The sequence below is a fragment of the Canis lupus genome, chromosome 5 (assembly GCF_003254725.2).
Source record: "Canis lupus dingo isolate Sandy chromosome 5, ASM325472v2, whole genome shotgun sequence".
Classification (NCBI taxonomy): Eukaryota; Metazoa; Chordata; class Mammalia; order Carnivora; family Canidae; genus Canis; species Canis lupus.
The window spans coordinates 8,463,645-8,489,546 of record NC_064247.1 but is presented as its reverse complement, the minus strand read 5'-3'; the positions used below and the strand labels follow the sequence as shown (position 1 = coordinate 8,489,546).

The 25,902-nt window shown below is 38.7% G+C and overlaps 1 protein-coding gene across 7 annotated transcripts in view; it reads right to left on the bottom strand.

Annotated features, from left to right (window-relative positions):
* The window catches only part of CDON (cell adhesion associated, oncogene regulated), a 99,626-nt gene that overhangs the window by 61,988 nt on the left and 11,736 nt on the right, over window positions 1-25,902 (bottom strand). For all 7 annotated transcript variants that reach the window (XR_007410608.1, XR_007410607.1, XM_025464986.3 and 4 more), the window contains exon 2: window positions 1,198-1,325. Coding sequence is in view for 5 of the 7 variants with exons in the window: in XM_025464986.3 (XP_025320771.3) it covers window positions 1,198-1,276 (79 nt within the window). In the remaining 2 variants the exon portion in view is untranslated. The remainder of the gene's footprint in view (window positions 1-1,197; window positions 1,326-25,902) is intronic.

Genomic DNA, 25,902 nt, shown 5'->3' with positions numbered 1-25,902 from the left:
TACTTCAAAGGAAAAACTCGCCAATAAATCGTTGACTGTACTTTCCCAGGATATTTCACCAGAAATGAAGACTGAGAGGCACTTGAATGGCTCAGTGGTTGAGCATCTGCTTTCAGCTCAGGTTGTGATGTGATCCCAGGGACCTGAGATTGAGTTCTGCACCAGGCTCCTCACAGGGAGCCTGCTTCTCCCTCTGCCTGTGTCTCTGCCTCTCTCTCTGTGTCTCTCATGAATAAATAAATAAATAAAATCTTAAAAAAAAAAAAAAAAGAAGTCTGAGGAAAGTGTCTCTCTTGACTAACCCCCTGAGGTGGTTGTTCAGCAAAACAAAAACAGAAATAAAACCAGCAAATCAGCTTTTTTGCTTACAAATCCAATACAGTCATATAGTATTCTTAACAGACATAATAAACATAACTTAATGAGTAAATATCACTCGTATTTCTATATACTTACATAGAAATCTGTACATGAATCTAAAATTAAAAGAAACGCACGCAGGCCATACACTGGGCTTGGGCTTATACACACATTGAACAATAAACACTTTTAAGCTTTTCAGTAAGAGAGGAGAAGAAAAACTCAGACAAGTCATGTGAGAAAGTGGCAGATCTGGGATTTGAACCAAGTGCTCTCCATGCCGCATACTAATACATGCTGATTCTAAAATTTCTTCAGTGGTATGTAGTCAGCATTTTATTCCTGGTATGATTTTCTAATCCAGACATTTGGAACATATCCTCTTGTTGAAAGAGCACGATAGGACAATGTTTGTTTTTAAGGCAACAAGAGGAATAAATTATAAGGACAATGATGGGAAGGCCTGCCAGTGCCCAGAAACACTACCAAGAGATCCTGAAATTGCTGAATTAATCAGTTTTTAAATCATGCGCCTGGGTCAAACAAATCTTAGAGATGTCTTTGGAAACCATTGTTATCAGCGAAGATTTGAAGGTCAAGTTTGTTTTTTATAGGATTAAGGAGACGAAAAGCCTCACTGAGTTTAGACCTGACCATTCTTGGGGATTAAAGGGCACACTTAATGATGCTGAGCACTGAGTCGTGTATAGAACTGCTGAATGGCTGTATTATACTCCTGAAATTCATACAACACTGTATGTTAACTACACTGGAATTAAAATTTAAAACCTAAAAAAACAAACAAACAAACAAACACGACCGTTCTTCAGCTCTTACCTGAATTCACAGAAGGGCATAGAACCGTAAGTGTAACAACATACAGCAGTGTCTGTAAGGGCCGAGGATCTGGATGCATAGCGCCAGATTGCAGAAGCAGGCAGGACAGACTTCCGGGCTTTGGCTCACTAAAAGACATCCAGGAAAAGAAAGAAAAGATCATCTAAAGATCTTTATCCCACAAAAGAGCTAAAAACCTTGTATCTGAATAATCACAGTTGTGAGCATGATGGCTGCCATCGATTTTGGAAGCTCTAGACAGAGTGTGGCAAATACAAGGCACCGGATGATCTGTATCTCCCCAATTCACAAACTGATCTCTAGACCCTAAGTTAACATTGGAAGTTTTGTTCATCTTTCCAAGGCACTAAGACACCTCCAATTATACAGGATCAATCATTTCAAGTGAACACATTCAGCGGCCATTAGTGCATTTGTTTGTACATTTTACAAGCATCTGAAACTCACCATCCTCAAAATGCACACACACACCCTTTATGGTCCCAAAATAGAAATGGTAACAAAAACAACAAACATTTACATGGTGCTTAGCAGGTGCCAGACACCATGTCAGTGCTTTTTGTAGACCCAAAGACCACTGTGGTGAGACCAGACGAAACTGTGGTAGGAAGGGAAGAGGGAGACCAAGCAGGAGGTAATGTAATCACTCAGGAGAGAGATGAGCACATGGTGGGTCAGACCAGTGAGTCAACTGTGGAGGTGGTGAGGAGTAGCTGGACTCAGAATGTATCCCAAGGTGCAACCAACAGAATTCCTGAAGACTTGGCTCTAGAGTATGATGGAAAGATGTGTCAAGGATAATACTTAGTTTCTGGTGAAACAGAATCCATGATAGCTCTGTTTACTAAAATGGGGGGAGACTGGAAGGAGGGAGACAGATTGAAGAGGCTAGTCAGCCAGTCTGGAAAGGTAGGTCTGAGCTACCATGAGGCACCCGAGTACGATGGTCAAGTCAACAGCCGCATACAGGGGTGTGGAGAAGTCAGAGCTGGAAATACAGATGTCAGAAATACAGACATCAGACCTATGAAAGCCCTGGCACGGGGTGAGCTCTCAAGAAAGGATGACAGAGGAGAGGAGCCTTGAGATACCGCAACCTTTAGAGACCAAATAGAGAAGTCAATGGAGACTAATGGAGACTAAGAAAAAGGAGCCAATGAAATAAGAACTCCAGGAGAACGTTGTGTCCGAGGAGAAAAATGGAAAATTATTTCTAGAAGGAGAAAAGGAACAACTATTGCAAACACTGCTGACAAGTAGAGTACGGTGAGACACCATCAGGAAGGCATATGGGGCGCAGGTGATACCGACAGGAGTGGTTTTGATGGTGGAGTATCGGATGGTGGGTTCAGGACAGAATGGAAGGAGGGAAATGAAGAAAGCACAGAAAATTCCTTCTAGGACCCTGCTATCAAAGGGCAACAGAAAAATAGGGAAAATTGCTGGAGACACACAGCAGTCAAGAAGGTTTCTTTTTGTGTGTGTGTTTTTTTAATGTGAAGACAGTAGGGCACATTTAGGGAAAGCTAAAAAAAAAGTTTCACAAAACCCAGCACTGGTAAGGCTGTGGGTAAAAATGGCTATCACCCACTGTTGGTGGAAATACAATCGGTAAATTCTTTTTGGAGGGAATTTAGCAATAGCTATCAAAAATCATTTATCCGCGCAACAAATACTTATGGAATGATTATTACATGCCAGGTACTATTCTAGAAGCTAAGGAGAGAACAATTTAAAAATATATAAATAGGGGATGCCTGGGTGGCTCAGTTGGGTAAACATCTGCCTTCAGCTCAGGTCACGATTCCAGGGTCCTAGGATCGAGCCCCATGTTGGGCTCCCTGCTCCGCGGAGAACGTTTCTCCCTTTCCCTCTCCCCCTCCCCCTGCTTGTGCACACTTGCTCACTTGCTCTCTCTTTGACAAGTTATTTTTTTAAATAAGTAAATAATAAATAATTATTTTTTAAATAAGTAATTACTTTTTAAATTATATATATATTATATATTATATATTATATATTATATATATATTATATATATACATATGAATAAGTAACAGTAATATATATAATATATAAGTAACAGTAATAATAACAGTAATAAGTAACTGTTTACTATAAGTAACTTATTACTATAAGTAATAAATAATAAGTAACAGTAATATATATATAACAATATATATATATTATATATTATATATATATAATATATATTATACATATATATACATATGAATAAGTAACAGGCAAAAATGTACCCCTTACATTCTAGTGGGAATGATGGACAATAAACACAATAAATAAAATTACTAAAATTAACAATGTCCATGCCACCCTCCAGATACAGTCCATTTCTCCTCTATGCTGCCTCTACGCCTTGGACACATATCTACCACTGCACTCATCACTCTGTTCTACAATTTATCTGATTACATAACTATGTCCTCCTTAAAGGCAAGAACAAGCTCATATTTAACATTGTAAGTGCTAATACCTAACCGAAAACAGGCACTAAATAAATGTTTTTTGGTGTTTTTTTTTTTTTTTTTTTAATGAAAGGAATACCTTAATATAATGCAATTCCCAGAAGTACCTTAAAGGGTAGTATTTAATGAGAACTGTCATCTCGTGTGATTTCAGTGTATTCTAGCTATATTTTTTATTCATTTGTTTCATATATATATATATATTTCATGCTTTTTAAAATCAGCAAAAATATAATAAGTGCCTACCATATGCCAGGCACCCTGCTAGGCTAGAGACCCAAAGATTGGTTACTACGTCTGCAAATTCTGCCCCACATTCCTACTTGGCCAGGGCTGGCCACAGAATCCCTGACTACGGAATACAACAAAATGTACCAAAAGAGCAACATTAATGACATTTTAGAAATGGGAATTTTATGTTCATATTCACTTACGCAAAGGTTAATTCTAACCATTGATAAAATTGGGTAGAAATACAAAGCAAGGCACCTTAAGTATGGCTTCTATTAAATCAAATAACGTCTCCCGGGATCTGCTCCCTTCTCTATGCCATGCACTCCAAAATCTGAGTTGCAAACTCAAGTTTATCTAGATCACAGATCATCAAATCACAGGCTGCCTTTTAAGTTTTTTTTCTTGCTGACCTCTTTTAAAAAGTGGGAGAGGATATTTTGGTACCACTCACTGGCGGAAGAGGCCAGCTGTGTGAAAATCTTTTTTGGTTTATTTGAATTCCCCTTTGGTTCAAGGGCAAGGACTGACACACCACTGGTAAGCAGTCAAGGCAAAGTAAACATTGAAATAATTTGTTAACAGGAGCCGCTGTCCTCAGAGAATGAGGACAAGGAGGGGCGCTCTTCCTTTTGCCAAATCTTTCCTCGACTATTTATTTATCAAAAAGCAGTGAAACAAATACCAGAGTCAACTTTAACCCTAGCACATGATCTGCTGAGTAACTTTACAGCTGTCCTTTAAAACTTCACAGCTCATTATTGCTACCTAAATGATCCCACAGGACCATCCTTTATGAATTCTATCTTTCTAAGAGGTTACTTGCAACATGCTGTCAGTTGATTCTGGAGGTTGGAAAGAACTTACGACCATAACATAAATACTTGTTGACTTGGTTTATATTTACCCAAGGAGAGCCTGCTGGGTTTGTTAAAGAACTGTGATAACAAGAACAAGGACCTGGATGCTACTGCAAGAGGAGCCAGGGAGCTTGAAATTACATTCAACAGCCACAAACAGTAACCTAGGTCCAATCTCACAAATAAACATTGCTGACCACAAGGCAGGTGAGATGATGTATAAAGAAGGACATATCCATTAGCACTGATGGAAAATTGTTTAATGCTGTCATTTCCAAAAGTACTATCTTTGTCCAAAAAAAAAAAGGAGACTTAATACTAGTGTTATTGTTATTGAACTAAGAAGTCATTGGAAAACAACTATATATATTTACATTTACATATAATGTAAATATTTGAGTATTTCCCCTGCATTGCTATAGCAAATGAACAATTTTGTTTGCTTGGCCACACCTGAACAAGGCTCCTACCATCTTTGTACCAACAGGCCAGTGGCCTTAACATGTATGTTTCTTTTCTTACTTTTCTTACCTACAGAAATTTACCTTGGCAAGGGAGACAACAGCCTTAGTTTCGTCTGCACAGAAATTGTTATTATTGTTATTCCATCATCCTCTTACCCTCTCTTCTGATCTGGAAACAGTGGGCAGCATGGTAGGATCACAACAGCCCACTCCACCACACATCGTTTTTGGCATATCACTTGCCAAAGGCTATCTGACCTCTGTTCTAGCATATGCAACATTCAAATATTCTCATGGAAAAATTAAAAACAGAATTCTGATTTAAATTATATCAGATGGAATAGAATTCTGATTTAAATTACAATGTCACATTTTAAACTTCAGTGTTTTTCTCATTTAAAAAAATTTTTAAAGCACCCAATTGTGGTTAACATGCCAGATGATAATTTAAACAAAATATTTAAAGTTTTCTTCACACATTCTACAATGAATATGTTACCTTTACAAGTAGAAATTGCTAACAGAAAGTTTCTACAAATATTCATTGATAAACTCTACAGATTTCAGCACAGAACAAAAGCAAGTAAACACAATTTTACCATCTAAACATAGCACATCAAGGTTTTGATGCATTTCCTCCTAATCCTTTTCGTATATGTATATATACAGAACTGATATTATAACATACATGCTAATATAGTTTTAAATCCTGCTTTATTCATTTTTTATCTAATAATCATTTACTCATTAAATAATTCATAAACACAATTTATAACAGCTGTTATATAATGATACAGATACTTTACTGAATAGATATACTTTACTTAGCCACCTCCTTTTGGATAATTAAGCTACATTTCTTTATGTGTGTGTATACATGTGTATTTGTCTTGCTATTACAGATAATGCTGTTATGACTATCTTTTTTTTAATTTATTTATTCATGAGAGACACACAGAGAGAGAGAGAGAGAGAGAGAGGCAGAGACACAGGCAGAGGAAGAAGCAGGCTCCATGCAGGGAGCCTGACGTGGGACTCGATCCCGGGTCTCCAGGATCAGGCCTTGGGCTAAAGGTGTGCTAAACCGCTGAGCCACCCGGGCTGCCCCAGGATAGATTTTTTAAAGTGGAATTACTGAGTCAAGGAGTATAATTTTTTTTTTTAATATTTTGTTTGTTTTAGAGGGAGAGACAGAGAGAGAGAAAGCACGTGCACAGGTTGGGGGACAAGGACAGAGGGAGGGAGAGAGAAGCAGACTCCCTGCTGAGCAGAGGCCAACACGGGGTCTGATCTCATGACCCTGAGATCACGACCTGAGCCAAAATCAAGAGTCAGATGCTTAACCAACTGAGCCACCCAGGCGCCCAGTACAAACATTTTTAATACTCTTAACATACATACTGTCAAGTAGCTTTCCCCATAAAAGGCAATAATGTACAACCTTATCCCCAATTGCTTCCATCAGCATAGTGGGGGGGTAGACTCCCAGTCACCAGAGAATGGTCTACATCCTTTTATTGTGGTGAGCAAAACACAGATGTAAAACATGTGTTTGAGCAATTAATTAAAATATTTGATAAGACACAGAGTAATATTTCCTGTCTAATATATTAGGGACTTTATAAAACAATAATTTAAATTTACATAAAAAATGGGGATGCCTGGGTGGCTCGGTGGTTGAGCATATGCCTTTGGCTCAGGGCGTGATCCTGGGGTCCAGGGATCGAGTCCACATCGGGCTCCTTCCAAGGAATTGGCTTCTCCCTCTGCCTGTGTCTCTGCCTCTCTGTCTCTCATGAATAGATAAAATATTTAAAAATAAATAAATTTACATAAAATTAACTACAACAAGGTGCACCTGGGTGGCTGTCAGTTGAGTCTGACTCTTGGTTTGGGCTCAGGTTATGGTCTCGGGGTCCTGAGATTGAGCCCTGTGTCAGGCTCCATGCTCAGCACAGAGTCTGCTTAAGATTCTCTCTCCATGTCCCTCTGTCCCTTCCCCAACCCCAACATGCATACTCCCTCTCTCTAATAAATAAATCTTAAAAAAAAAAAAAAAAAGGGAGAGAGAGAGAAAGAGAGAACTGCAAAAAAAAGTAAAAGGAATGGACAATGCGGACATTTATCAACACTTGTTAATCTAAACTTCCAATTACAAAAAACACACAGACACAAAAATCTCTGCTTTTTATCCAAAATTTATTGTAAAGTAGGATGCAGGGTCACTGTTGTTATACTGGGTGATTTTAATTTAGAACATGCATTTCTCCAAAAATGAATTTGTATACAAAAACTGCTGACAACGCTTTTTTGCCAATATTTGCTAGCATTCAAAATAGTAAATTATCATTCATTTCAAAACTTTATTCTCCCTTCCCTTACTGCTTTTCTTGCCCATAAAGCATTTAAACACCTCTACTTCCCTAAACTACCACAGGTAATAACTCCAGGCACTGGATCTTAAATTGGGTTGTTCTTGTCTTCCTATTGGATGTTAGCAAAGACGTGATCAATTCCCTATGTGAAAATCAGAACTCCTGAGACTTATCCAACCCAACTGGTCTCAGAAGAAATTAACATGAGCATGAGGAAGTTCTTCTATCCCCTTCGTATCTTCAGAGGAAGTTAATGGACAACATAATTCTATTCTTTTCACTGCAGTTCTGAGTGGCTGATTTAAGTGAGAAGATGCTCCCAAGAAAACACCTGGTAGTACAATCTCTCTGGAAACAAAGACTCTAGAGGGTACAAAAAACCCAAACCCAAACCAGAACAGCTACACGTAGTACCCCACTAAACCTATAAATTGAGGGACTCTTTCCTCCAAAAAAATCATTGGAGGGCTCCCCACTTTTGCATGGGATGAGTGCTGCTCCCGGAGTCCTAGCCTGCTGTTCCTGAAGGTGACTGGTGTAGTCATAGGGCGTCCTTTAAGCTCTCCTTCACATCTATGTAGAAGGCAATTTGTCTTGTATAACAAACTGTACTTTTATGCCAGCCCAGGCTTAGCAGCATTTCTGTTGGCAAAAGCAAGCTAAAGGTATGCCTGGTTCTAGAATAAGAAAGGAAATACTTCCCTAACATTTACTTAACTTATTGTTCAGGTTATGAACTTAATGCTTTTATAACCTCTTTTCAACATGCTGCCAGAATAATCCTTTGGGAAAAGTCTTTCCTGAATTTCTAGATTTGATTCCTTTGTTTTTGAAGCAATGCCTCTGCTTCCCTAAGGATGATTAAAGCCGTCTCTCTGAATTATCCCCCTCCCTAGACTCCTATATCAAACTTTCTTCTAGTTTCTTTTCAGTTTTAGGGAATAACTGTGATTAATCTGTGAATAAAAACTCTACTTGGGATCCATGCAAGGCTTTCAAAAGAGAAAATTCTTTAATTTCCTTTTCTAAAACCATCTTATTCGGGGCAGCTAGATGGCTCAGTCGGCTAAGTGTCTGCCTTCAGCTCGGGTCATGATCTTGGGGCCCTGGGATCGGGCCCCACATCAGGCTCTGCTCAGTGGGGAGTCTGCTTCTCCCTCTCCCCCTGCTCATGCTCTTTCTTAAATAAATAAATAAATAAATAAATAAATAAATAAATAAATAAATAAATAAATAATCTTGAAAGAAAAAGAAAAAAAACCACCATCTTATTCTGCATGATACAGTAATTTTTCTCTAGAAACAAAAGATTGGCCTTTATTTTCAAATGATCTATTCCATAACCTGCTTTTTCTCCTGTTGCCTTAAAAAATGAGTCTTCTGCAGTAGCTAAACAAAAGAAAAAATAAAACATGTCTACTTAAAAATTTTTGAATAAGTGCTATCAAGATTAACTGAGCACAATTTCTATTAGGGAAGTCAAATATACACTTTTTTTTTTTTAACTCATTGAGCTACCTTGACCTTAAATCACATCGAATTGTAAATCTTCTATAAAAGTTTGACTTTGGTCAATATATTTGTGAAATATATTCAGAGTTCAAAACAGGAATCCATCTTACATGTGCTGGGCTCTGCTAGGAACTCAGCCTCCGACAGGACATTTGCCTCCCTAGGGCTCGAGGTCAGATGAGGGAAGTGACAGAGAAGCCACCCAAACATGGACTCACCTGTCAGAATGACTAACCGTCTCGCCACAAGGGTCCCTGCAGTCATTCCACTTTTTGGATGGCTTCTTATTTGGCATCATGACTTTTTCAATCAGAAATGAAAAAGCCGTACTTTGATATTACAGCTTTGGGCAAAGATAAACCCACCAGTTTCCATGACCCCATGGTTTTTATCCAAAAAGCCTCATCTAGGAGAACTGGAATGGCCCGCTGAATTTGGATGAAGCCCAAACCCGGTGCTCTGTGTACAGGTGCCAAGTGAGTGGGAGGACAGGGAGCACATTCCGCTAATCTCTCTGCACTGTGGGCACCTTTTCTACCAGTTGGGGAGCACTCCTGTGTTCAGCCTTTGTTTTGCCATCAGGTGTTTTTCTGTGTGGTCAGTCTGTTTTTAAGTTAAATGTGAATGCAGATCACTCCTTAAAAAGACCTGCTGTCTGCAGGCCAATCTCCTGCCTCTTCACCATCTTGGGAGGGAGGACTTGTCCCTCAAGTCTTCACCTAGACTTCCTCTAGGCCCTCCTCCATCAGCCACCAGCCTCAAGTCTTCTCTTCTTGGATGAGCACAACTTCACCATACTGTATTTTCCTTCAAAATACTGTTTATCACCTATACAAATTGTTTACAAATTTGTTTTTATTGCTCAGTTGACTCGTTTCTCTATGAAAACTGTGGCTATCTTGGATGAGGATGGAATACATCATGACTTTTTCCCATCAGAATTGACAGAAACAGTTTTCACTAAGAGGCAATGCTTTTAGGAAATAAAGGTTCTCGGGAATTCAAGTGGTTAAGGGAGAGGGGATAGGTGAGCCACAAAATAAAGCAAAGTGCTATAGGAAACACAGAAGGGTCACTTTTTTTTTTTAAGATTTTATTTATTTATTCATGAGAGACACAGAGAGAAGCAGAGACATAGGCAGAGGGAGAGGCAGGCTCCCTGTGGGGAGCCTGATGCAGAACTCGATCCCAGGACCCCGGGATCACGACCTGAGCCAAAGGCAGATGCTCAACCGCTGAGCCACCCAGGTGTACCACAGAAGGGTCACTCTACCTGGACTTAGAAGTTTTAAGAAGACTTCTCATGGAAACAATGATCAGGTGAATCTGAATGGATGAGTCTGGGGGACAGGAGGGAGGAAGGGAGGTAGAAAAAGCAAGGGGAAGTGATGCTCCAAAGAGAGGAGCTGTATGTGTGGAGAATTAAAAACAGCAAGGATGTACGGCTGCAGAGCAGAGTATGAGGAGGAAATAAGGGGTGGGGAGGAAGGTAGCATAGGTGAGCAGAAGCCACAGCGTACAGGATAATATGAACCAGGTCCGGGTATTTGGCTTTTATCCTGAAAGGGGAATATTAATGGCTTTTAAGCAGGCAAAGGACAAGATCTGACTTGTGCCTTTGAAAAATCACTGACGCTGCCATGTGGAGCATGGCTGAGAGGAGGAATAGAGGTTAGAAGGCCCTGGAGAATGAAGATCGGAGCCTATAGCAGAGAACTAGCAGGGGATAGATTTAAAAGATTAAAAAAAAAAAAGACATGGACATATTGCCAGATGGTATTATAAGGTGGCATGGATAGGACTTGGATACTGAATGATCTGGACCAGGAAAGAAATGATCCCTTAAGACACCTTTGGAATATATCACCGTCCACTTCCGTTCCCCCACTGCTTTCACCTTCAATAGAGGAACAAGGCTGCTGTCCAGATGTCTCCTTGGACAAGTGAGTGTATGACGTGGGCTCGCTAGATACAGGGAACACACAAGGAGCAGCAGGGTTTTCCATGGCTTCTTGTCATTGTTTTGATGGTGGCAGGGGATGGAGAGTGTGGCCCCTTAAGGTGTAGAGAAAATGAGTTGAGTTGGCCATAAGTGGAACTTTAAGAAAGAGATCGAGGAGGCAAATAGAAAGAAACCTGTAGTGCTTCAGAGATTTGAGGGGAAGAGATCTTGAGGGGACAATGACAGATGAAAGTGTTGCTCTCTTTTGAAGAGGGGAGAAGCCTAAAGAAATCCGCCACGTAGGAAGGCCTAGCAATTGCAATTCCTCACTTAAAATAATCCACACTATCAATACCATTATTTAAAACTTCAAAACAAAGAAGGAAAAGGGGATGAACTAGGGACGAACACTCAGCTTTCTTAAAAATGAGTTTCAAAATGTCACTGAATTTCATACCCATCTACCTTTTTTAAAAATATATATAAATTCAACCAGCCAATACATAGTGCATCATGGGTTCCAGATGGAGAGTTCAGGAATTCAGCAGCTGCGTACCTAACACCCAGTTTAGGGTAATCGGACACATTCCTTAACTGTTGACTCCTTCGTGATCACTCAAGGCTTTGATCCACAACAGTCCTCACGCTGTACACATGGGCCTCAAAAAATGAGAGTAACAGCTGCCACACGTCTTTCAGGGACTCTACCAGAGGAGTGGGTAGGGGCAAGAGGGTGAGGAAAAGCAGCAAAGTGCTATCATGAGTCCAGTTGCAACAAATATACCATCTAATAGCACGTTAATCTGCGGGGGTTATTCTCCTTCTTTGAGAAATGAAAGAATCCCTTAAAGCAGGCATGTGCAGTTGACAGTGATGCATGCTCTGACCTGCCAAGTAGCTCGGAGGCTGTAGGAGGAACATATAAATCTTCTAAATGTAGAGCTGTAGGACATTAAGCAGCCAGATCCACATCAGCAACTCGTGGTAGCTCTCTCCTTACGGAGTGTCCATTTGATGAGCACATAATGATTGCACAATCATTCAGATCGACTCCTTAAAAACTGTTGACACCTACAGACCTCACAACCCTCCCCCCGGTTACCACCCCCCCGCCCCAGGCTCAATCGAGTCAGCCAAGCATACAGACTGATCCTGCTGCCTGCAAAAGCATTTCCTTTCACTGTGGACCGTCAAAAGTAGAGGAATAAAATGGAAGTGACGTGGAGTTATGGCACCAAAAAGGCCAAATGAGCAAAGAAATAATCAACTCCACATGAGCCACTTCGGCTCCAACACAATGAAAAGGGCCTAGGACTAACCCCAGGAAAGGTCACTGGGATCAAAGGTCACCAGCAGAAAAAGGCCACAGTGAAGAGCTGCCAGCTGCAATAGGAGTCAGTGTGGTCCTAATTACACACCAAATGCGAAGGGGTCTAAGTGCCGAGTTTGTTTCTATTCACGATATTTGCGTGTTTAAGAAAAAAAAAAAAAGTCAAGTGTTCCTGTTCCGCTGGCTTTCAAAGCCACTATTTCATCCTGCTTCTAGAACACAGGAAACCAAAAATCGCGGAGATAAGATGATTCTGGCATCCACCGTGAGGCGTACAGGCGCATTAGGGATATTTTAAAACATAGCTGCGGACAAAGAGCAAAATTCTACAAAGTGACTCGGGAGAGATTATTAAAAAGACAAAATACAGCAAGTTTCAAGAGGACTACTCTGCAGGCACCAAAGAGTCAACATTTGCCACAAATCAACACTCTGGAGATTTTCAAGGTTGCCACTGGGATTGGCTTCACAGGGGGAAAAAAATAACAGAGTTATGGTAACTGAAAAAACAAAAGCTAGCTAAGAGCAAAAATTTTTAAGTTTGCTAAGAACTAGTTAAACTTGAATACAGTGATCTTCTAAAGATCCAGACAGACATTTGGCCAACTTTTTTTTGATGAAGGTTGAGGAGGAATATGAACAACATTTGAAAAGGGGCTATAGATAAGTGTTAGGTAATAAATTTAATATAGTTGTTATTATGTCCAGCTCATTGCTGAGACCTTACCAAATGAAACAAAATTTTCCCTGGCTGTTCCAAAAGACTCCCCCTCCTGGGGTTTGGTTTAGATTTCATTTTAATAACAAGGAAATAAAACCTCAAGGAGAAACTCATTTCCATGAAATGTATTCTAATGTATACAGCCAAACATTTAGGAAAAACGCAAAATAAGAAAAAATTAGAAACCTAAGAAAAATATCTGTGCTGCAAATAAACTTGCATCAATGTTAGCTAAGCACTGGACCTCCTTTATGATGACTTTTATATTATGTTACCTGCTGAGCTAGAAGTTTCCTGGAACATAGTAACATTGGTTTCCAAGGACTTCATCCACCTTTAACCATGGCTGCATAAAATAATAAAAGGAGTCTAGATTTCTTAGGCGCCCTGCTTTGTTCAGCTGGTTATGGGAATTAGGTCAGGCACAGCTTCATCAAAGCTGTCATAGTGCCATGGAAGAGTGGCTGTGCATTGATAATGGGACTCTTCAAGCACATTCATAAATTGGCATACAAGTCAATCACAGATTACTATGTAGTCAGTACCTAATCACCTCAAATGGACTGTTAAGTCTATAGATTTGCAAAAATACACACTGGCCTGTATGAAGAAAACTTGCACCCCAGAAAACTTTGCTCCGCAGTTAAAGAAATAATCAAGATCAATGCCCTGATGAACTAGAAAATAGGAAAATCAATTAAAATCCCAATATCTTTGCAAACACAGCACAATATAGCAGGTCATCTTTAATTCATTGGGAGAGTCAAAGTAGCAGCTTTGGCATGAGGTCCAGCCTGTCTACCAGAAAGAAATAAAGCAAAGCTTGCTGGAACAACTCTGCTACGCTGCGTGTGTATGTAGCAAACAACAGTGGCTGCATTTTGGCATTACCTTAGGCAACAATAAAAGGATGGTCAAAAGACCATTCAAGGACACACTGACACATAAGAGACACACACACACAAGAAACCACAGTAGCAGACTGGCCAAGCTTGGAAGACACAGAAACTTACTCCATTGATAATTCCCCTGTGCAAAACTTCTCTGAAAATCCTTTGTTAATTATGTTCAGTGTCATGGATAAACCAGGCATAAAAAATCATTTTTATTATGTTAGGATTACAACTGATTTTTAACACCAGTGTCTTTTTTTAAAAAGATTGTATTTATTTATTTATTTATTTATTTATTTATTTATTTATTTGGGAGAGAGTGTGTGTGTGTGCACACCAGTGGGCGGAGGGAGGGTGGAAGCAGACTCCCCATTGAGAAGGAAGCCCAACACAGGACTTGATCACAGGACCCTGGGATCATGACCTGAGCCACAGGCAGACACTTAACTGACTGAGCCTCCCAGGCACCCCCCAAACACTACAGTATCCTAACTCCAACGTTATCAACCAATGTATTCATTAATGGCTATTTCCCAACAAATTAAGAACACCAAGAATTTTCTTACAGTGCTATAACCAGTAAGGATAATTCCAAAAGGACTCCACATTTCTTGGCACAGTAACAGCAGTGTGAGATTGCATACACAGCTTACAGATTCTGACTTAGATATGTAAGTTCTGGCACATTTAAAATTTTTTATATTACACGATACTCCATGTTTCCTACATATACAACACTAGTCACACCTTACATCTACAGAATACACTCTGTATGTTGAAACATCTACATACCCTGGTAGCCGGACTCTTCTTGTAAAGACTTGTCGTCATTGGCTTCTATGAACATGAGGATGTTTTTGTCTTGTTTTGTTTTGTTGTGTTTTGTTTGGTGAGATTTACGGGAACATTACAGCTTCATTCTTTACATAATGACATAATTAATGTGGGTCCTGGAATTTGAAGAGTGCTCTGGGTTTTATCCTTAGCTTAATATTCTAAAATCTCTTCATTAGACCCATTTTCTAAGCCAGATTGTGAGTACAGTTGGAATTTGCAGCATAAAAATACAAAAAAGCAGTTTCTCATTCATTTACACAAAGCAAATATATTATGTACTTATATTCAAGGTAGCTAGGGGAAAGAAAGAACGGGGTGGTGGTGGTGGTGATAAAGTAGAATAAGACAATAGAGACACCACGATCTCATTTCCTAAGTCTCTGACATCTTTAACTCTTGGATTATATATAAACAATAGCACTTAAAACTATTTTTGAGGCATAATAAGGTTTCAAAAGGTGACAGGAGCCCTCATTTTAAAAATATTTCTTAAGATATTATAAATGTTTAAATCTATTTTAATAATCAAATATATGCTAAATATATTTTTAAAAAATAAGTTAGTAGTCTAAATGGATATATTTATTTTTCCTAGAGAATGTCAGTCAGATAGAACATTTATTCATTTAGTGTAGCTTAGGCTCTGTCTCTAAGGGAGGCAAAAAACTCCATAATTTTTTCCAGCTTTATGACAAATATTTTACAACTGCTGTGTTTAAGTGAAAAAAAAAAAAAACCAAGACTTAAAAGCTCAGGTGCACCTCTTACACAAGTTTTGCCTCATCTTTGGCAAACTCCAAAAAGGACTGTACTTAATTGAAAGAGGGAATGGCAGGAAAATCCAGCAAATGTATCCAAAATCAACACAATTTCAGTTCTAAAAATTAAGTCAAAAGCATGCAGTTCACTTCAGTTTGCAAACAGAAAGAGAGTATTTGTGTTAACTCAAAAAAAAAAAAAAAAAGCCAAGTTGAAAAGAAAAAATAAGTCAGAAACTAGTTTATGATTTCATTGTAAAAATTTGGGAGAGGTGGCCCCTCTGCTTTATATCCAAGTTAAAAAAAAAAAAAAAAAAAACACTGGAGAAATTACCTAGCAAACTTTCTTGCATTGAGAAAGCATCATCTACCATTTTACAGCCAAATTATGTATCAGGTACTCACAGAACCCCCAAAACACTGTTAGAAACACATGTAAAAGACATTAGGAACATGCAGAACAATGGAAAAGATGGGTCTTCTCATGAAAATTCTGTATTTATCTTCAAGAAAAGAACCGCTGCTTATGAAGAAAATGGCATTACCAATCTAAAAAACTTGGTTATCAAGCTTTCCAAGAATTTACGTTTAAGACATTTCATAACTCTACATAATCATCTCCGTTTTTTCTCTTCCTAGCTTCCTGGCCAACATGAGTGTGCCTTAAGAGGAAAGGCCCAGATGGCAGGTGTGGGTGTTCCAAAACATCAGATATTATTTTGTTTATTTGAATTACATTCTTTGCTTGAACAGCCTCAGGGCGCACATAAAACATACTACTAATTAAAATAACCAACAGCAGTACTAATAAAACATCTAAAAAGCAGCCTTTATATAGAGAGACTTGAGGTTCTTGCCTCCTGACCTCAGTACATGGAACAATGAAGGTGCACTTAACACTAAGTGAGGCATTTCCATTTCTGTTGGCGGAGGAGGAGAAAAAGCCAACACAGGCTGTGGCAAGGAAGAGAACCCTTCTTGATAATGATGCATCATCAACATGGGGGCATAAATCTCACATATGGACACACAGCTAGCAGGACAAACTGCAGAGGAGCCATATCCCAGTGTGAACAACTGCATACAGACAGTTTGCTAGATTTAATCTACAGCAGCGGTTCCCAAACATCTGCATGTCAATAACCAGGAATACTGAAAAATAAAACAAAACACCTGTATGTCCCATGTAAGCTTGCCAACAATTTGCCAAGTAAGAATACTTTTTTAAAAAAACTGAAAACTGGGATGACTGGGTAGTTCAGTGGTTGAGCGTCTGCCTTCAGCTCAGGTTGTGATCCCGGGATCCTGGGATCAAGTCCCACATCGGGCTCCCCGCAGGGAGCCTGCTTCTCCCTCTGCCTGTGTCTCTGCCTCTCTCTGTGTCTCTCACAAATAAATAAATAAAATCTTAAAAAAAAAAATGGAAACTGCCATCTACTATCACTGTCTCATTAGCATAGAATGGAAAAGTAGGCAAAGCACCATTTCAGAATAAATTTGGCTTTTGGAAGCAATGACTGCATGTCTTTTGGCTGGTTGTTCATTTTACTCCAAATATAAAATCTTCAAATATAATATGCGGCCTTGAAGATCAATGTTGAGAAACAACTAATCAATAGACCTAAGTTTTCATTGTCTTAAATCAGTATATCTATTATTATATATATTACACATTATACATTTGGATACATATATATTATACATGCATATATTACATGTTCTTGTGTATCATATTACACACGATTATATAATTAGGCATTATAATTACATATTAATATATGTTATATATTACACATACGTATTATAAAAGCTCAATACCAACATTTGGTTTCAAAGTAGGCTAAAACATGCGCCCCCTAAAGGACCATTAAATACAGACATCCCTTAGCTTTTTATCCTGAATGTGACCAATAAATGTCTCTAAAGCAGCATTTTTAATATTCTTGGTATTGACGGGTTTCTGCCACTGAACCATGATACCCAACTGGTCCCCGAGTGCCATCCCTACTCCTCCTTAGTAACATTCCCCTCCAACTTATGCCAAACTTTTCGACTTTGCTGGAAAACTGGTATTTCAGAGGCAGGAAAATGGACACAGCCAGCCCTACACTCAACTAAAAAAAGTTCCCATGCCTCTCTCTGCACTCACCACTCTGAAAACCTCATGCTTTAAAAAACCTCCTTTCCAAAAAAAAAAAAAAAAAAAAAAAAAAAACAAAAAAAAAAAAAACCTCCTTTCCTTCCTTGGGGATGGAGTGGATTTTCATTTTAGCCTGATCTCCCCTGGGCAAAAATTATAGCCAAGGAGGAGCCCTTAGAAAGTGCAGAATCTGATTTCACCTGACTCTCCATACTGTGGGAAAAAGTACGAGCCTGGATATTCACCGGTCACAGAAATGTAAAAAATTCCCACCAGGCCTGGATTAACCAACCAACTCAGTGTTTGTCAGTTCCGTGGAGGGAACGAACCATGTCTATTTTGTTCACCACTGTAGACCCAACACCTGGAAGTTTCCTGCACAAAATGAGCGCTTAATAAGTGTTGATAAAGGAATAGATGCACACTGAGAGAAACCCAGCAATCCTCCTGGGAATTACAAAGTTATTTCGCAAACGACTAATGTACTACGCTTAAAAACACTGTAGTAAACCAAAAGCGATCATCTGAGAATGGTCTCACGTTACCAAGCAGCAGTTTCAGAGAATCGGCAACTAGCGCTCTCTGACCTGTTTACTATCTGGTCTGGGATGGAAGCGAACACCCAAATTTAGTGATGTCTTATTATGTCAATTTTTTAAATCAATGACTAATAGTTATGTGCTGTATAATTTAAGACGTCCTTAAGCCAAATGACTAACAAAGTGCATGATGCAGCATTACAGAAGAGCCACAGGCAAAAAAGAAGAGTTTAAATAACAGATGTTTAAAAAAAAAAAAACAGATGTTATCAAAAAGTCCTTTAAATGTGAAGGGAGGGGCACCTGGATGGCTCAGTGGTTGAGCATCTGCCTTCCGCTCGGGGTGTGATCCCGGGGTCCTGGGATCGAGTCCCGCATAGGCCTCCCTGCATGGAGCCTGCTTCTCCCTCTGCCTGTGTCTCTGCCTCTGTGTGTCTCTCATGAATAAATAAATAAAATCTATAAATAAATAAACAAACAAACAAATAAATAAATAATAAATAAATCTATCTGAACAGAAAAGGGATACTACATAGAACACCAAAGCATTAATTTGCTCACAAACACAAATGACCCAGTAGAGTCTGCAAAGCATTTGTCATGATCTTGAAAGTTCTAAAGGCATAGGACCACCAGTGGGTAAATGGAAGTCTCTGCTTTTAGGATTGTTATAAAAATTTTGTAGCTAAAACAACAGACTGACTCTTCATACATTTATGACAGAGATTGGCATTACAGACTAAAATATCAGGGTTTTTATTGTACATAGTCATCTTTCCTGCAATGTGATATGGATTTTTGTAAGGCCAATATCATGTAAACAAAATCCTACCACATAAAGCCTCTATTAAATTTAGGAAGATAACTCTCAAGGAGGAATTTCAAATATACTCAGAGTATTGGCCAAGTTAACTGGGTCAAACCACAAGTAGTTTTATAAATGTCTTTAAAACTATCGAGTCAATCTATCCCATCTATTGGTAACACTGTTTTTAATGTCCTGAATGTGGTAAATAAATCTCTAGGGAAAACAAGCACATTTTTTAAGCCAAATGCCACAATACTAATTTATACATACACATGAGGTGGATTAGTCACTCCCTGTCGGTATCAGACAAAATCAATTTGCTAATTTATTTGTACAAATAAGTCCACCTTTTAAGTATTTATAAAATTAGGATTTTATTGTTTGTTTGTTTTTTTAAGATTCTATTTATTTATTTGAGAGAGTGTGTGAGCACAAGAGGGAGCATGACCAAGGAGGAGAGGGAGAAGCAGGCTTCCTGTGAGCAGGGAGCCGGACATTGGGCTTGATCCCAACATCCCAGTATCATAACCTGAGCCAAAGGCAGACGCTTAACCAACGGAGCCACCCAGGCGCCCCTAAAATTAGGTTTTTAAAAGATTATACAAGTATTTAAATCAGAGTTACCAGGGAAAGATTCAAATGTTTCAGTCAGTAGCTCTGTCACCTTAATGCCCTAGCACCAGAGAGCAATGATCCATTCCTGGAGTAATGGTGGGTCTCTTGGAAATGATTTAAGGGGGAGGGACTCTACATGCAGCAGCATGAAAAATCTTGCCAAGTCTGATACTCCACCCCACCCTTGCCTCTTGCCTCCACTAGGCAGGGAAGAATTTGTGTGGAAATATATCTATTTGTACATCTTATCAAACACCTGTCTTACGAGACAAATTATTCCAAAGAGTAAAAACAACCACCATTTGTTAAGTTTATAGGTGAAAGATTTTACATGTATTTTACTGATCCTCACAACAATCCTAAAGATAGGTGCTGTTTCCATTTTACCGTTTACGATGGAAGGAATAGTAAAGAAAAAAGCTCTGATAGCCTGCCCATGATTCTACAGCTAATAAATGGCAGGGATAGCATTTGAACCCACGGCAATCCCAGGCCCAAGCCTATCCCTTTTATTTTCCTAAATAGAGACCTTTGAGTATAAATCTGTTTTTATGTCCACTGACTTCAGTGTGAATCCATAGCCACTTCTCATTCTGGAGGGATTCTCAAACCTACCAGGTTTTAGCTCTTTTTCCATTTTAATCTTCAGATGGGTTGTTGGAGGCCTGAAAATTATTTTCTTTTCTTTTCTTTTTTTTTTAATAAATTTCTGAGCTCCTGCATCTTCATTACTGTAAGCTTACCAGGGGATCATCTGCCAGACAATGAAGACAGGACACAAGGTATCAATGCCCAACTGGCATTTGTGTTTTTGGATCATGTCTACGACATGGGAAGGTCAAGTGATGTTAGAGAATACAGAGTACAAAGAAAGTTTTGGAATCGGTAAGAAGAAAAGCAGATGTGAATTATCTCCTAGCCCATGGAAGCATAAGTGTGACAAATTTGAAAAGCATGTGACATAGCAAAGAGCCTTATACAACTTTGCAAACACACGTATTACAAAGATCCCATATTACTCTGGTTCAGCAACAGTAAGTATTAATACACTCAAACAGTTCATTCAATGGGTTTTAAAGTTCCCAGTACTAAAAGAAACAAAAAATAAAAATAAAGTTCCCAGTACTATACATACAAGTGCACTTCCGAAGTGACTGTCTGCAACATACTGGGCTGGTAGTTAAAAGCAAGCTCATTATTTAAAAAGAAGAAGAATATTAATCATGCTTAGAATCAAAAGAACCAAATCAAATAGGCAAGTGAAATATAAAATAAGCAAAAGTATCTTTCTACTATTAAACAATACAGACAACCTAAACATTTTTGAAGATTTAAAATTTTTGACTTATACTTGTTTTGTGGTTATGTATTTATTTTGTAAATTTTAGTTTTAGAAGAAGTCCACATCTAGTTTACTTTGTATATAATGAACAGATTAGTAATAAAAATGATTTCATCCACATTAGTTTACAAGAATTTTTCCTTTTGAAAAAGTCATATATTACCCAAGTTTGACTGCTAACCCCTTTTTAGCAAAATACTAGCCATTATCATCTCAGTTAAGACACTATGTTAACTAATCAAACACACAGTTATTTCTTTGATCACACACATCCCTATAAATCTGAGCTGAGAGTGAGGGCAAAGGAAAGGACAAGAATAATAGTTTCAAACACAAGATCCACAGTCCCCCAAATCAAAACAGTTAAAAGCATCCTATAAACATTACCTACCTCCAATAGCCACCAAGACCACTACCCTAAGAAAACTCTATAAATGCAATACAATCAAGCTTTATCCTCTACTTTATAGGCCCCAGAAGGATTATCTTAAAGTCTGTGCATTTGCAGAGTTGTGGCACTTTTTCTCCTGCAAACACATTCAGTATCACTACAAAAATTACCGTGCTTCCCTGAAAACCTGGATTCCAGTGATAAAAATCCAATAATGGGGCCACCCTATGGGATGGAAGAAAAAGATGGAATTCTCAACACTTAACTGATTCCACAACTCCTATCTCTAGTTCTTTGGATCCCCCTCTACTGTTAAATCTTAATCTTCAAGTCACTTGAGGGCAACATACTTGTGTTGGCCAACTAGAAGCAAAATAGGGGGAGTTGCCCGGGTGGGGCTCACAGTGTGCATAATTGGCCCATCTCCAAGTCAAATATTTGCATCTGATGATTCCATGTCTATTCTATTTCTTTTTTGGAAACAACTTGGGAATGGCATTTTACTGGTGATCTCTAATGCTACCAGCCCCAGTTAAGTGTTTATGTGTCCTGACCTTGCGTAAGCCCAAAAGAAATTTAAAAGGACCTAAGATTGAAGCTCATTATTTAAGTATACATATAAGAATTCTAGAAAGCACTGGGATTTCCCATAGATGACACCACTTGTTGGGGAAATTATCAAGGGAAAAGTCAGCAAGGGGTTCCGAGAACAGGGGGCTCTTGCTTCTAAGAACGTGTCCATAAGGGTAGATAGGAAGTATATCTCTCACAAAATAAATTTGATTTTTCTGGTATCAAACTGATATGTTTATATTAAGTTTGGGGAGATAGGACGGAGGAAGGGGGAATCACAAAGTTACACCACTGAGTGGGTGAAGCAAGAAAGTCAAGTGGTGTTCAGTTATATGGAGATTCACAGATTTACCCAAAAGTTGCCCATTAACACTGATAGCACTCACCTACCTAACAGCTCTCTTCGGTATGCATCAGAAGCTAACTAATCCAAAAACAAAAACATATCATCAATTCTAGCTTATTCTCACATCTGTAGCTCCCCAGAGTTTAATCCCCACTCATTTTATTTCAATTTGACAGTCTAATTCATCTATGTCACAAGAACATCATATTTTGTGAATACAAACTCCCCGTCGCAGAGACAGCAATTGTAACAGCAGCAACTCTCACCCTCCAGGAGCACCTCCCACACTCTGACCACAGGGAGGCTGTGTCACACGCTGTAGTGGAATCTGGCTTTGACACCAGGTACTCAGACTCTTGAGCTTACCCTCATCCAAACCCTTACGATACAAGCCTGAAAATTCCCAGGTTAAGAAAAATCCCATTTACAGAAAACTAATACACTCTCAATTTAACTGTTTCATTAATCTAGAAATTGCACATGCTAAGTTTACTTTAAAACAAGGTGTAGGGGCAGGGAAGGTGCCTACCAGTCCTATACTGACCATCTACTAAGCACCATATGAATGATAAAAATCAATGGTCTTCATCAATTGACCTTGTTTAAAGTGTAGCAAGAGCATTGTAGCAAGAGCACTGGGTACCTTCAAGTCACACTTAGTATCAATCTGTTGGGAATGAGAAAAAGAAACAAATAATGCAGCAAAGAACTGAGCCATACACTCCTGAACGTGTATGGCTATGCTATGACAATTGTTCAAGTCATTTTCACACAGTTAGAGAGCAAGGGGTTGAAAAAAATTTTTCAATATGCTATGACAATTGTCCAAGTCATTTTCACACAGTTAGAGAGCAAGGGGTTGAAAAAAATTTTTAAAAGCCAAAGACTTTTCAAATAACTCAATTTCATAAGGGAACAAGGAGGAAAACTCTTATTGGTTAAATTTTCCACTAAAGAATATCAAAGAAACATCAAAGAAAACCACGTTTAAAAGATGTTAAAAATAGGAGGCAAGAACTCTAGAATTTCAAGAGTATAATCACATAAAAGCCAAATTAACCTGCTGACATAAAACTATTATTTTGAAGCCATTCAATCGTTACCTAAAAAGCAACATGCAAACTAATACATATCAATCGCGATAGACCAAACTACATTATAGACTTGGCTTATACTTGGTAATTAGAGATCTGAACAAGTATTCATTCTTGTTCAGTTTTTCTCCTTTAAAAAAAAAAAAAAAAAGACCTTACAGACAAGCTTCATCAATCATTAAGAGGGCCTGGTTCTGATATTATATGAGCTCTGTCAACTTTAATCAAATTGCTTGCCAGATCGTAGATAAGTAATGACTTGCTTAGGTTAAGCAAGGCCAGAGTTTTCCTTCTGTAGTATATACATCTCCAGAGTGAAAATAAACAGCCTCACACCTCTTACTGGGAGCTGGTCTCTGTTGCTATTACAACTCACTCTTCACCCCAATGAAGGAGGAGGGGCAAGAGTGGATTTTAAGAATACCTACGTTTCTTTCTTTCCTTCTCAATCTGCTCATCAAAACCATTTTTAAACTATTTCATTAGACAGTTAACAACTGGTTTGATTTTCACCGAAAGGATACAAATTAGCTGTCATTAAATGCTTTAGCATTAACATCTGTTTTAGCCAACATTATACAGTGATACAAAACGAAAAAGAAATAAAAAGTGACCAAAGCAACATTAAAAGGATCACTTAAAATTAACTGCAAAGCTTGAATTCATTTTCTAACAAATCCAAGAAATGAAAAACCAAATTATGTCTCGATACCATCTGTCATGTTTTGGCTACAGGACAACTGTTAAGAGAAAGAGCGTATCAATTTAGATTTTACATTCATTCCATAATCAAAGACACTAATATAAAAATGAGATTTATTTCTAAAAAAGCTCCCTTTGCTATTTTCCTTACTTTACATAGAATTGGAAAGGGCTTCCAAACTTCATTTTCAGCTGGGACATTCTATTAAAGAATTTCTAAGCACCCAAGTACCTGCTCTGAAGAAATGTGCTAGAAAAAAGCAAGGAACCCTGTGGCTAGAAATAAAAATAAAGTGACCTCTGTAAAGGAAAGAGTTTAAAGATCCAAGACACCAGGGAATGAATTTTACCTTAGGCAAAATTCACTTCCATAACTTCCCTTAGGTCAACAGAATGTATAATGCAGAGTCTGTGGTTTAGAAATATCAAAGAGAAAAAAAAAACCAATTTAGAAGTATTTTATTCTATTCCTAAATGTGCAATTACAACCTAATTTACGCTTAGAAAGACTACAGTTTCAAAGAACCTCCTTTCTCAACATTAGAGAGACTTTTCAAGTTCATCCAACTTTGAGCTACCTTAAAACTCTCGTGTCTGATACTAATGCTCAATCACGTACTGTCTTCATGGCTTCCATTCCCAGGAAAATTTCACTACTTCATATGCTTAAGCAGAAAAGCAAACACACACCAAAACTGTAAAACACTGCAAAGTACAAAGGGCTGCATAAAAGTTATGTAAGAAAAGATCACCATCAGAAACAGGAGGAAATTATTCTGTGTATGGAATACAAAGAGCCATGAGACAGGAGGAGGAGTAATTGTTGGACCGGGCCCCTCCTCAGCGAGGAGCTAAGGGAGCACAGGGTGGGGTGGGGGGGTGGGGGGTCGTGGTTCACCCATGCAACACCAGGCGAGCCAGCACTTTGCTTCCCCAGTCCTCTGGAGGCACCATCCTTGCAAGTCTGCAGAGTCCCACTCTGCAAAAGCAGTAACGCCAGCCCTTTGTCACCACATCACTTACTGTTAACTCGCCCCAGTAATACCGGCGCTACGTCCACTCCAGGTGAATCAGACACAAAAGCCGTTAGTATTTCTCACCGAATTAGAAGAACTTTTATTTTTATTTTATTTTTTTTAGAAGAACTTTTACAAGGAAATGGGGACTTCGTTTGCCTACTAAATGTCAAGTGGAAGGATTTTTTTGCCAGAAAACTCACATTTCAGTATGGAGGGGGGAAAAAAGCTTCAATTGCAGAAATGAGTGAAAAACTCAGAACTCAGTTTCTCTCTCTGGTGTGTTGTGGGCCTCAGGAGTTTGAGAGGCGGTGCCTTGTTGATCTGATTCCGCGACCAGCTGACATCTATGATCACAACTAATTAAGTATTTTGTATGTATGTATGACTAGCTAAGAAAACACAAATCTGATCTTTGTCCTACAGGGTTAACCATTTCCTTATCTTTTCCCTGATCATCTCCTATCTCAGAGAGAGATCCCAAAAGAAGGAAAGTTTTGACAATCTCTCTTTAAAACAATTTATGTTATTTTCATGTGCGGTGGGATACAGCCCAGACTTGGAAGGGTCACATTTAGAAATGCACTCTGGGAGTTGGCTACAAGAACCCCTACTGACAATAATAAGATATATGTAGTCAAATCCCAGAGCTAAAATTTATTTGATGCCACAAAACGTTGCTATCAATCTCTGCACAAGCTGTATTGTA